Source organism: Excalfactoria chinensis, chromosome 3, assembly GCF_039878825.1.
Source record: "Excalfactoria chinensis isolate bCotChi1 chromosome 3, bCotChi1.hap2, whole genome shotgun sequence".
In the NCBI taxonomy this organism is placed as follows: Eukaryota; Metazoa; Chordata; class Aves; order Galliformes; family Phasianidae; genus Excalfactoria; species Excalfactoria chinensis.
Window position 1 is genome coordinate 13,088,377 of NC_092827.1, and position 13,355 is coordinate 13,101,731.

General features: G+C 44.8%; 1 protein-coding gene across 1 annotated transcript; it reads right to left on the minus strand.

Annotated features, from left to right (window-relative positions):
• Positions 1-4,497: 4,497 nt before the first annotated feature.
• On the minus strand, positions 4,498-11,312 carry KCNF1 (potassium voltage-gated channel modifier subfamily F member 1). Its single transcript, XM_072333585.1, has one exon. It carries the CDS (start codon positions 10,649-10,651, stop codon positions 9,188-9,190), a length of 1,464 nt encoding a protein of 487 aa, XP_072189686.1. The 5' UTR covers positions 10,652-11,312; the 3' UTR covers positions 4,498-9,187.
• Between the last annotated feature and the right edge of the window lie 2,043 nt (positions 11,313-13,355).

Consider the following 13,355-nt stretch of genomic DNA (forward strand, 5'->3'; position numbering starts at 1 on the left):
TTCTAATTTCTCCACTAGTGAGTGGGGAGTTTACATAGCATATTTGCCCTTGTCCCAGTGGGACCTCCCATAAGGGGTACATTGAGGTGCTGGTACACCTGTCTGGGAAAGGAAAATTTTTTTGATATCCCTTTTACATTGTTTTAATTTTTTTTTTTTTTCTGAGCCCAGCATGCCCCCCTTCCTGTTAAATGACCCCATGTGCTTTACCGTTTTCTCTTACTGGGACAGTGCCTGTCTCCCTTTGCCTCCCTTTGTGCAACATTGGAGTTATATGAGGGGGAGACTCTCTAGAGGGTCCCATTGACTAGTTCCCTTTTGTAGTTCCTCTCCTTCCTGGTCTGGACCTTTTTTCTTTTTTTACTGGTAACAGGCTGATTTCTTGTATCCAACAGACAGCATATTCTGATTCCTCCTTCGAAAAGGGGCTTTGTTCTTATATATATATACGTATAAATTCAAGATCTGACAAACCCAATCTTCATCAGATCCATATTTTGGCCAAAATATTCATTTTCCCTGTAGTGGCTCTCTAGGCCATATCTGTACACAACATTTAAACATCTTTTCCCTATCCTCTTTTCCTGATTTTGGGATCATTTTTCTCTGTCCTCCAATTTATACACTAATCACCAATGATTACAGTATTTGATGAAGTTGTTCTTGCTTAGAGTCCCTCCCGGTTTCCCAGCAATATCCCTCCAATATGCCAATATACATCCTAAGGGAGTTCTCTTAGGTATCTCTTTCCCTTGAGTTCCCCATTACTCTTTCTATTGATTCGTACACACACAACAAGGGGGAGCAATGGTTCAAAACAAATTTCGTAAAGTTAACACGTTAAAGCAGAGGTAACACAACCCTATTGTATCCCTAATCTGAATCTTTATCACCCTTAAACCGCAGTATTCTCTACAACAAAAGCAACAGGGTCTCGATACTAATTGTGGTTTGCCTTTTGCGGGCTTTCTTTCCACCACCCTACTCCGTATGCACTTCACTATTATGTGCGTTACAGTTGCCACAATACTAACAACAATTAATAAGACAAAAACATCGCAACATATACAAAAACATCGTAACATATAGAACATAGAGGCCTTTCGCGGCCGTTTCCCTCGCAGGACAGAACCGCGGGTCGCAACTCCGCACTCGCCCCGCAGTTGGGCTGCGTCTCACTCGCACCCACACTCACACAGACTGCACAAGACCGGTCTTTACACAGTTCAAGGTACAACATTTCTCGGAAAATATCAAAGTTGTTGGTTCAACACTTAGTTCAAATGTACAGTAACAAGCGCTAATAAGAGATGTTAATAATGGCCAAATACACAACAATTCCTGCTAATACAGCTAGGAAAACCAAGTTTAACGTTGACAATATTCACTATACTTTGTTACCAACCAACACCTTAAGAGGAAGTAAAAATAGCTCTCCTCGTGCACGCACAGTAATCCCAGTGGGACTCGAACCCACAATTAGAACAGCTCCAATTCTGAAGCATCTTCCCCAAGGGGCTATCTTTGGGCACAGTGTTAGGGACCCTTTTACCCTGTTTTATGGAGCTCCTATTACCCATCCCTCCGGAGTGCTACTGTGAACTACCCAGCTCACAAATTATCACACTCCGATTCTCGGATTTTTGGGCCCAATCCTTGCGGAGCACCCGCTCCGACTCTCGGATTAAATAGGGGTGTACTGCTGGCATCTTCGTCAAGTGCGCAGGGTACCGTACACCAACAGCTCCCTCCCGAGACTCTTGCTTTCAGCACCACAGCCGCCTCGTCCGTCTCCGGCCGCGCCCCTCGCGGGACAACGGAACCACGGATTGGGACTCCGCACTCACTTCGCACTAAAAGTGCGTCTCAGCCACACACATTCAAGAGTCTCAACCCAAGATAAGGATTCAGTTCCCTTACCTTGATCCGTGCACGAAGTTTCCGGGTCTGCAAGGGTTTAACACCTGTGCCTGCCTAGCCCCTTGGCTTTTACAGAGCCCGTCCTTTCTGTAACAATCTCGGTTTCCTATCGGCTGTCCTGAGAAGTCACCTCACCACCCAGACAGGACCGCTAAAATCAGCGGAGTGCACTTATCCTGTCCAGTGCAGTGGGAACACCCCAAGAAGCGATAATGATCCCGGACGAGCCCCCAAATTGTTGGAAATATCCTCAATAATTTTTGGTCAGGACGGTATCTCTGATAAAAGCAGTTTTTATTCGCGATTGCAATGGCGGGCGCCCTGATAGCAGAAGCGCAACTAAGGACACGATGTTACAGCATTTATACCTTGTCTCCCATACCTTTTCCCCTCCCGTTTCCCCTTTGGTTGGGTATTCGAGGTTACAATTTTACCCGAGATTTGCATTTGTTAATTACATTCTGAAGTTTGTTAATTCAGGTGCAGTCTGTCGCCATCCTGCTGTTGTTTCCAAGATGTCTCGGTGCTCTTATCGTATTGATATGTTGATTTCTTTCAAAGCTTCGTCCATTCTGTCTCAGAGACCTTTGTTAAACAAAGAGCCCGGGGAGGGGGGTTGATTCCAGTCCTTCCCGATATCTCTTCAGGCACATCCTTAGGTATGTCACGACTTGCATACTTTTGCAATGCGTACAACAAAACATTAAAACATACATTGTTGCTAGTTTATACAGGTATATTGTTAATTATTTTAACTTCTCCTCTTTGGATCCTTTATTACTCAGGTCTTATTTGTCCAGCACCAAAAATCAGTAGTTCTATTTCAGACAGCTGGACAGGAGCTGCAGTTTTGTACCTATGACTTCTACCTAATAACTACAAATTGCTTCACTTATATAATGAGATCTTGAAATAAAATATTCTTATCTTATTCTAAATGCAGAAACAACATTTGATTCCCACAATAGGAGCTGTGTTTTGGAGCAACAAGTGATTTATTACTGTGACAACCAGTAGAAATAGAAGGACCTGCTGGCAAGCAAGGGTGTGATTCGTTCCTCTGCAAACAAGTGAGAAGTAGCCAGCTGGCCAGCAGCCATGCCCAGGACAAAGCCCAGGGAAGGGTGCAGGTCTTACGTCTGCTTGAGTCTTGCCTGTTAAATAGCAAAGGAATTCGTTGTTGGCTCATTTTTATCGTTATTGTTATATTGTACAGAATTACATTTGTTTTTAGTAATGTCTCTACAAAGTAAGCTGGGGAGGCAAAGGTCAGGCTGCCTTCTAGATATTTCAGCTCTCAAGCAATAGGGCTGTGCTCTCTTTGTTATTCATGAGCAGAAAATCATTCTCATTTACACTGCAGCTGCCCCTGCAGGGACCAATCAAGGTCCCATTGTGCTGCTGTCTGATTGGTGGCCAGAAGCAGAAAATTACTGGTGCCTGCTTGGATGTGGTTCAGAAACATCTGTTCTTTGCCATGTAAGGTTTAACATGAGCACATTTGGATAGGCAAAGCACATAAGCCCGTGGTTAAAGTGATCTCTGTCCAGGAAAACGTATTACAGTGTTTCTGTCCTCTTGAAGAGAACAGAATTTAAACATGTGAGAAAACACTTGGCTAAATCAGACGGCGTTGCTGTACCCAGACCTCGTGTCTTTTGAGCATTACACATCAGGGAGTTTTCTGTGGATGGCTGGGGTCTTTCAACAGGCATGGTGATGAGGGGTTGATGATTGGACTAGATGATCTTAGTGGCCTTTCCAACCTTAATAATTCTGTGATTCTCTACATATATAAAAGTCCTGTGCCAGTGTGGTTTCCCTCACTGGCACGTTATATGCCCACTGTTGTGACTGAGCGCAGTGCAGGAGCAGTGCTGGGTGGGAGCGTGCCATTCATCTGCAATGGGCTGTGAGCAGCAGAGGGATGGGGCATTTCAGCTGTCTGAAACCAAAAAACGGAGTGTGATAAACTGAGATTAGAATGGGAAAAATGAGGCTGAAAGGAAAGAAAAAAAACGTTACAGTGATGAGCTGTCCAATTATGGAGTAATCCTGATGGAGCAGGGGAAAAGAAACCAAAATAGCACGTAGTGTTTAATGATAATTAGTCCTGAATAGACTGAGAGAGAAGAGTTAATTCTTCACTTGCTGATAATGGACGAGCTCAGACTTCAGGGATGTGAAAAGTTAAAAATCAACGTATGGTAATGAATTCATTTTTTATGTGACTATGACAATTTGTGGTTTATCATTTTTATAATGCAAAAATAAACTGCACTGACCAACAGCTCTTTCGTATTCTGGGTATGGAGTAAAACCGCTGCATCTTACACATTACTATGCTGGTAAGCATGCACAAAGCCTATTTTGTAATGCTGGTAACTGTAATGCAGCAGAAACTTTGGTTGGGATCAGTGGAGTGCATCTGAGTGATAAAGAATTTCCCCATAAAGCTGTTACAGCGGTTGGTGCTGCAGTTTGTCTCCTGCATAGCCAAGCAGGTGCCGGCTGCCAGAACGCTTTCTAAAACTCTTTGCAGTGCTGCCCGATGTGCTGCCTTCCTCCAGCGGCTGTTATCTGACCTTCCACCATCCCATGAGCTCTAACACACAATTGTGAGCTCTGGCACAGGCTCTGATGAATACAGATTCATTTATTCGCAGTGCTACCTACTAGAAGGTACAGGTTAATTCTTTACAGGATAGGGAGTCACAACATTTCATGCTGAAACCATTTTCCATTGAGGTCAGGAGAGCGATGAAATGAAAATAACTATTTCTGTAGGCACATACAATGTAGTATTCAGCCTTTTCATTTTGAGATGTAATGTTTAAAGACAGTCTTTTACTTAGATTCCTTTTAAGACTTTCCTTCCTTCCTGTGCCTATTATACCTCTTTAACTGACCAGGATGATTTAGCAGTACTTGTCTTCCAGCACATTAAATAGATTTTCAAGGCTCCCCTTACATGGGAAGAGAAAAGGCAGCTTTAAGGCATTGGCAGCTTTTCATCTACATACGAAAGCAACAGAAAAGAAACAATGAAATGGCACAGCTTCTCCTGGAGCTCTCAGACCTTTCCATCATCTCCATTTTCCCCCTAGCAATATACGTGAGCATGCTTCGTGCATTAGCCTGGTTCACTCCTCTGCATCATTCCCCCTCTGATGATCCTAGGGCAGGCAGAGCTCCCACTGAATTCGGGCCTAATCTGACTAATTGCAGGAAGAGAAAACAATTTCTGTTTTAGAGGAATGTCTACAGCCAAAGCAAGTGCATTAAATACACATTGCCCTGAGTCTACGAGCATTCAAGGATAACGTTGCTGCAACTTCTGATGAAGTTTGATCTGCACCAGTAAATACAGAGATTATTCCTCACATCACCATTTGTCCGATAGGTAAAATGCCATGTGAAATCTGGTGCGGAAAGAAATGCTGATATTCATGGAATCACTGAGGTTGGAAAAGATGCGTAAGATCATCAAGTCCAACTACCAACCCATCCCCCACTGTGACCACCGACCAAGTACCTCAGTGCCACATCTCCATGGTTCTTGAACAGCTCCAGGAACAGTGACTCCACCACCTCCTAATTTCCAACCTAAACCTCTCTTGGTGCAACTTGAGGCCATTAACTCTTGCCCTGCCATGAGCATTTTGAGGCAAAACGCAGTAATATTGGATGGAACAGGCAGACAGATCTGCATGTCCCCAGTAACTGCATGTAGAAACACTGGGGTTTGTCAGGGGTTGCAGCACTGATGGCCGTGTTGTCAGACGAAGCACTTCTGCCCAGCATAACTCATAAAGAATTCTCCTCCATTTATTCTAGCACATCTGAGAATGAAAATATAATGGTTTTGTGGTCCTTCCTCTTAGGCTTCTTGACCAGGGAGATTCAAGGAGAACATGAGGTGTAAAGAAAGCTGCCTAAGGGTTGCTGAGGTTGCATCACTGTCACATTCAGCTAAAAGCTGAAAGCCCAGTAACAAAACCCTACCTGTAGGTGTTTTTTATCTGAGTGCTCCCAAAGCCAAGGTGGCATGTCAGCTGTGATGTGCCTCAGCACACAGCACACATTGGTTACTCCGTGACTGTTACCTCCCTGAGATTAATGCCGTGTGTCACCAATCACTGCAGCCACCTCCCACACATCTGAAAGCAATTTCCACTCCATTAAGCTCTATCCTGTGTGATGCCCAGAAAGCTGGAAATAGGCTTCATTTTACCTACAGCCTTAGAAATTGCCACCAATCTACCATAGGGTAGCTCATTAAGCTAAAACTATTGAATCAGATTCTGCTGGCAGCTAATCCCAAATTTACAGCTGAGGTTGGTGTTAAGTTAGGAGATAAAAGCAATCCCTTCAAGGTTTCACTCTAGAGTTTATGTACAAGAAGGGGACTGATGGCAGCTAAAATTACAGTAGCTCTGCTTTCCACATTTCTGTTCACTGTTTTCTTTGGAGAGTTAATGCTTTCTCCCCAGCCCTCCCATTTCCTTACAGAAAGGGGAACCCGTTTGCTTTGTCTACTGGGAGTCCAGAGCCTCTGGATGGTCCTGGGGGGTTCACAGATGTTCCCACCTATTCCACCCCAAACCTCCATGTCTGTTAAGTCTTATTTTTTAGATTAACTTCTAATAAAGGGAAGAGACCCTGCATACCTGCAGACCCCCTGTGTGCTGCCAGCGTGCCCTGTTCCTTGCCAACAACTTCAGTTCCCCAAGGGCTCCTGCAGTGTGGGCAAGGCAAACAGGTAGAGATCGGTGCTGCCCATCCACATACATGTAAAATATGTATATGTCTTACCAATATATACCTTACATAATCAGCTCCCACCAGTACAGTGCATGCAGCCTGGCTGAGATGCATCAAGGTCACCCCAAAGCTCTTCTCGGTCTTAGGCAGACCCCGGTGCTTAAAGGCATAATGCAATGGGGAAATACAGCAATACATTTATTTCTGATAAGAGAGATTCTTTTATTTATTTATTTATTTATTTATTTATTTAATGTCACATTAAATAAATGGGAAAGCGCAGCATTGAAGATTTGGTACTTGGAGTGCTAAACATATCATTTAGCATTTATATAGTGCTATCACTTAGCATTTATATAGTGCTTTCCTCACTCAGGAAAGCACTTTTGCTAACTCAGTTCACTCTCAGCCACCCTCTGCATGTCATGAAGGAAGTCAAGAAGATTTAATATCTCCATGACAGATGAAGCGTACCACTAGGGCTGGCTCAACTCCCTTCCTCTTACACGTCTCCCACCCTTCGTATCCCACCCAAGTTGAATTTTGGTGGCTGTAAACCACACCTATATCCTGGAAGACCCCAGAGGTTGGACTAGATGATCCGAGTGGTCTTCCCAACCTTAATGATTCTATGAGGGACAGGATTGTGCCCCTCTGGTGAGAGCCAGGGAGTGAAAAAGGCTGGTGGGATTCTGGTAGAGAAAGGGTTGCTTTGAATTGTTGGAGTGTTTAAGATAGGACATGATGAAGAGATGGTTTAAAAGCAAGGTCATGGGAGGAAAAAGGTCTTGGGACTCTACCACTGCTCCAGAGAAGGGCTACAGGTGGATGCTAAGGACCAGCTGATGTCACCCTGCATGGGCCACCACTTGCCTTTGTGCCCTTGATGCCACTGGAGAGAGCAGCCATTGCCAGCAGACAGGTTCTCCTTCACCAGAGACCAGGGGTCAGTAAGGTGTCAGGAGAGGGTGCAGAGCCCACCCTGCACCTCTGCACCCCTCCTGTTGCCACAGCCCCAGCACATGCCCAGGTACCAGGAGAAGAGTCCCAGGGCTCTGTGTGGGTTCTCAGGTACAAGCTGCTCAGGGACAGGTCATGGCTCACTACTGTTTTCCACCTGAACACAGGGCTGCTTGACACAAAAGGGAAGAAATAAGGACAACCACCTTCATCCTTTAATGCTCTGGGATCTTACTTACAGTGTACACAAACATCTGTACCCCTTGGTCTCCCCTCCCCTTTAAGCTAGCATCACTCCAATGGACTGATTTCAATGGATCTCTCTAGTAAAAAACCATGTTTTGCATTCTTTATTCACGCCAAATGAATGCACACATAGACAGCACCTGCTGTTGGGACGGATAGTAGCTACACACTGCTGTTGATTAATATGCTGATTAATGAATATAAAGGCGCTGATTAATGAATATAAAGGCACTGATTAGTGCCTACTACCTCTGTAAACTGACATTCACAAAACCATACAGTTGCTGTAGAGATGGGACAGGCTGAGTTGATGATTTTTTTCCTTAACCACCTAGTAACATGCTCATTCAGACAGTCCTATCCTGAATCCTTTGGAGATGACACCATTTTCTGAAGCTTCCCTTACACTTACTTTCAAAGAGCTAAACTTTTTATTGAGGGCGGTTCCTTCTCATTAAACTTCTCTTGCTTTAATGGTGAAGTAAAAATATTGCAAAGTAGCTTACATTTGTCAGACTGACTGGAACATAAAGCCTTCCTGAAAGATACCTGCAACTATCGACTGTAATTTTGTAATTAAGGTAGAACAGATGTTTATTTCATTTGTTTCTTAAAATACATTTGATTCTGTTTTGCATCACTGCCCAAAAAATAGCTTCAGGTGCTATTTAAAGTAATATATTTTTCTTGAAAGAGGAACAGATATGTATCCAGAAAGTTAACCCCAAGGTACATAGTACAAAAATGAACCCATTCATTGCCTTCATTATTCAGCACAAGATACATGCTCATGCTTTCAATATCTCTAGGCTGAGATTGTTTGCAACATTTTGCTATAAACCTGAATCCATGATGAGTGAAATATTGCTTTAATCTTTGAGAATGATTTTTCTAGCTGCAAAGCCACTGATCACAGCCTGGAAGACACACTCAGTGTGATGTTGCTCTTTATTGTTACAGGTACAGAGCTCTGATTTGGCAATGCTGCACACTCAGATCATCAAACATTTACGGGTCAGGAAGAACTTTTCAGTCTTTAACATGGTTACAAATGGTTGTTGTCAGAATGCAATCATTATAAGCAGTCTGATCTCAATGGAGTCCTATGGTTTTACTTTGGATAATAACAGCAAAGTCTTACCAACTGCTGATGGAGGTACCACGGGTTAGTTTATGTTCACGTTGGAAAAGCAAAGCAGTGCTCCCTCCCAGCACCGACAGATCCCTCTTGTCCTTTCCAAAGCTGTTTGTCAGGTTGTCCCCATCGATAGGCTTAGCGCCGACAACAGCTCACAGTTTATTTGCAGCTTTGAAGCCTGGTCCTATAGTGTTTCTCTTCTGACAGGAGATGAATAAAGGTGTCACTGTGGGAGACTTTTAGCCGGCTGCTATAAAAAGGGCCCTCCTTGCCCTCACTTGCAAGGTCCCCGAGCTCACTCTTGGAGCTTGCAGCTTTCCCCTCAGCTGAGTTTAGTTCCATCAGCTCCAATTCGTGCTTGGCAGCCGTTTCTAAAACCCTCTGTTTGTTATAGTACCTGACAAAGTTGTTAATGATAGGGTGGATGGGAAGGGCAATAGCTATTACTCCGCAAAGAAAACTGATGGCAGCATTCAGTTTTCCTAGAGTTGTTTTGGGGTATATGTCTCCATACCCAACTGTGGTCATGGTGATGATTGCCCACCAGAATGACTGAGGGATGCTTTTAAATAAGGTATCGGGGTGACTTTGCTCCATGGTATAACCCAGGGCAGAAAAGACAAAGATCCCAACAGCTAAGTACATGAGAAGCAGCCCCAGCTCCTTAAAGCTGCGTTTCAGAGCATAGGTCAGGGTCTGGAGCCCCGAGGAGTGCCGTGCAAGCTTGAAAATCCTCGCAATCCTCATGATGCGCAGTGCCTGGACCGCCTGCTGGACATTGCTCAGCTCCATCAGCTTGGCTCCCAGGTGAGTCAAGGTGAGGCTGACATAGAAAGGTAGTATGGCTAGTACATCGACAATGTTCATGAATGACAGGGCAAAGTGGAGTTTATTTGGAGAGGAGATGAGCCTCAGCACGTACTCCATGGTGAACCAGCCTATGCAGGCTGTCTCGATGCTGTCCAGGGTTGGGTGTTCCACACGGTTCCCCTCCGCATCTACGACCTGCATGTCTGGGATGGTCCCCACGCACATCACAACCGAGGAGATCAAAATAAACAGGAAAGACAGAACGGCAATCACTCGAGCTGGGTAGGATGATTCTGGCTTCTCCAAGAACTTCCAGATGCACTTTTGACATCTTTTCCAGCGGCTTTCGGAGGCATCCACTCCCAAGTCATCTAGGATCAATTGCACCCTTCGGGCTATTTCCTCCAGTTCCTCCTTTTTCTCACTCAGATGAGTTTTGCAGCAGTCATCCAAAAATTTAAGATCCACTTTCCAAAATTCCATCTCATTCTTGAAACAGATGGGGCATATTCCTTTCTTCATGTGAATTTCCCCAAAGTAGTACACATCAATAATACATTTGAAAGCATCTGGATCTCTATCAAAGTAAAACTCTCTCTTTCCAGGATCGTAGTCATCGCAGAGGGAGAATATGCTGTCGTATCCCCCTGACAAGCAGTTGAGCAGCTCTGCCAGCCGTGTTTCTGGGTACTGGTTCAGGCTATCACTGTAGAACACCTGCCTCACCCCACCGACATTGACTACGATCTCAATTTCTTCGTTTTTCTCTGTTATGTCAGTGTCCGCATCTGGAAACCTAAAGTTACCTGCCATTTTAATGGTATTGGATTCTAACTGATTTTCAGGCTGCCGTTCGTTTTCAAAGCCTTGTGGATTTAATTTCTCATGAAAGCAAATCGGCAGCGAATCAGCTCTGCTGCAAATGCCACCAGACCGCCTGTAGCGGTGGGGGAAAAGGCTACGGACACAGACCTGCGCTCGGGGAAGCCTGGTGAGGGATGCAACAAGCTGCAGTGAAAAGACAAGTCATTGGGCTGCCGTGCCTGAAAGCAGGAGGTTAGAAAGCTCCAGCGGATCGGAAATAGAAGAAGCCATTCAATAAAACTCACCCCTCTGCTCAGTGCTTGAGAGTCTTTTCGGGTCCCATTCTCTCTAAAGTGCTATTTATTCACAGGTTGGAAGTCACGGCCGAGAAATAAATCCTGTGCTCTGCTTACTGCAAAGTGGCTGACAGTTCTCGGGGAGGGCGAGCCCGCAGAAAACTGTTGCCGTTTCCCTCTTCGATGTTTCCCTAGAAAGATGCTTTTTGATTGGGCTTTCTCTTTCCGTTCTCTTTTTACTTTAAGGTCCTCCCGAGTTTCCCCGCTGACTCCCGCACACGGTCGGTGCGAGTGTGCAGAGCAGAAACTTGGGCTTGTTTTCCCGTCGCTGTTTCCCAACACAATGAGTCTGAGCTCCTTTCCCAACCCTACCCTCTTCTGGCGAAACCCAGCAAAGCACCAGCTGCAGCAGCACCCGGCTATTTATACACCCGCACGCCTGCAAGCAGAAGGCTTTCCAAGATGCCATGCACCTGAGTGATATTTTTTTTTACATATATTAAACACAATACATGATAATCTATAAATGAATTCAGAGCTGCAGTACAGTGCTTCTATGGGAAATACAGTCAAACAATTTGTTCTGATGGTAGAAGTCAGAGGGGGAAAAAAAACTGTTTTGGAATAAATACCCAATGTAAATCTTGCTCTGATGCGAGAGAAGAGTGATTCCCTGCCAGTACTTTGAGTTACTGTCAGCTCTGCAGAATCACAGAATCACAGAATTGAGTTGGAAGGGACCCTTAAAGGCCATCCAGCCCAACTCCCCTGCAATGAACACGGACACCCACAGCTCCATCGGGTGCTCAGAGCCCTGTCCAGCCTGATCTTGAGTGTCTTGAGGGATGGGGACCTACCACCTCCCTGAGCAACCTGTGCCAGTGCCTCACCACACTTACTGTAAAAACCTTTTCCTTATATCCAATTTAAACCTCCAATCCTTTAGTTTGAAGCCATTTCCCCTCATCCTGTCACCACAGATCCTGCTAAAGAGCCTTTCCTTCTCTCTTACAGCCCCTCTTCAGATACTAAAAGGCCACTCTCTGGTCTCCCTGGAGCCTTCCGTTCTCCACACTGAACTACCCCAGCTCTCAGCCTGTCCCTGATTTGTTATTGAGAACCAAACACAGTCCACAAAGCTTTCACTGTAGCTGTAGAGTCAGACTTTTCCTGCACTCTGTGCACACTCCCCAAAGGTCTGTGCCTTCAATAAGTTCTGACCTCTTTCCATTCACTGTCCTCTGAAACTGGTAAGATGAGGAGATCACTGAGGGGCAAATCAAGCGACAGCTTACTTCTCCAAACTCATGTTGATCCTCGGACAGAGAAGAGGGCTTTGATGTGCTCACTGTCAACGTACCACTCCGTGATGGGGAGTCCAGGACACACCGTGTACCCCATTTCTACTGATGGGGGATGAATGAGATGTTGTGCACCAGACCTCATAGAATCATAGAATCCTAAAATCACAAGGTTGGAAAGGACCTACAAGATCATCTAGTCCAACCATTACCATTGTTACCATTGCTACTAAAACGTGTCTCGTAGCTCCTCATCCAGGCATGGAGAGTGCACATGGCCTAAGTACTTTATGGTACCTTGAACATAAGTCATGACTCCCAGGGAAGCACAGGCCAGGATTTACATTGCTGCTCCAGGCCCTTTCAGAACTTGCGGTGACCATCTTTGCCTCTGAGCTCTCACATGAGGAAGGAGAGTAAGAACTTGCTGAAGAAGAGATGCATTGAAGAAATTTGTGAAGCAGAGGAACACAGTCCTTTGTCTTTCACACATCCGTGCAGCAATTTATAGACTAAAGCCTAAAGCCAAGTGGGAGAGGGTTCTTGGTGCTCTGTTCTTGTCATTCAAAACCCAGCTACCCAGGGAGGAATAAGACATGCATGAACCACAGCTCTATCACTTTCATTGAATGCCTGGGTTGGATCACTCACATCCATGCTTCAGAATGGCAGAGGGCAAGGAGCAGTACAGCAGGGTTTGAACACCTTATTCAAGTGACAGCCCAGGAAATTGTAATACCCATCAGCTTGCACCTGAGCCACACCATTAGTCTCTGCAGGTCACTGTCACCTCTCGCGTTCCCAAGGGTATGACATAAGGTAGAAGTAAAACGAGATGTAACTTGAATTTTGTTCCACATATATATTTACTGAGACTTGCAAACTTTTTGAGACAAGAGAAATATCTAGTAGACCTGGAAAAAGATTAGAGGCTCAGCAATAAATATTTACCCATCTAACCAGGCACTGAAATGAGACTTCCTTGCTTACCACCATGAATGGTCATGAATGGTTATCGAGATTTTAGCAAAATAAATGTGAAGGTGCCAATACCACTGACATGCTTACACAGATGACAGATGCAGATGAGGTTACTGACTGTCAATTTGTTCAAAA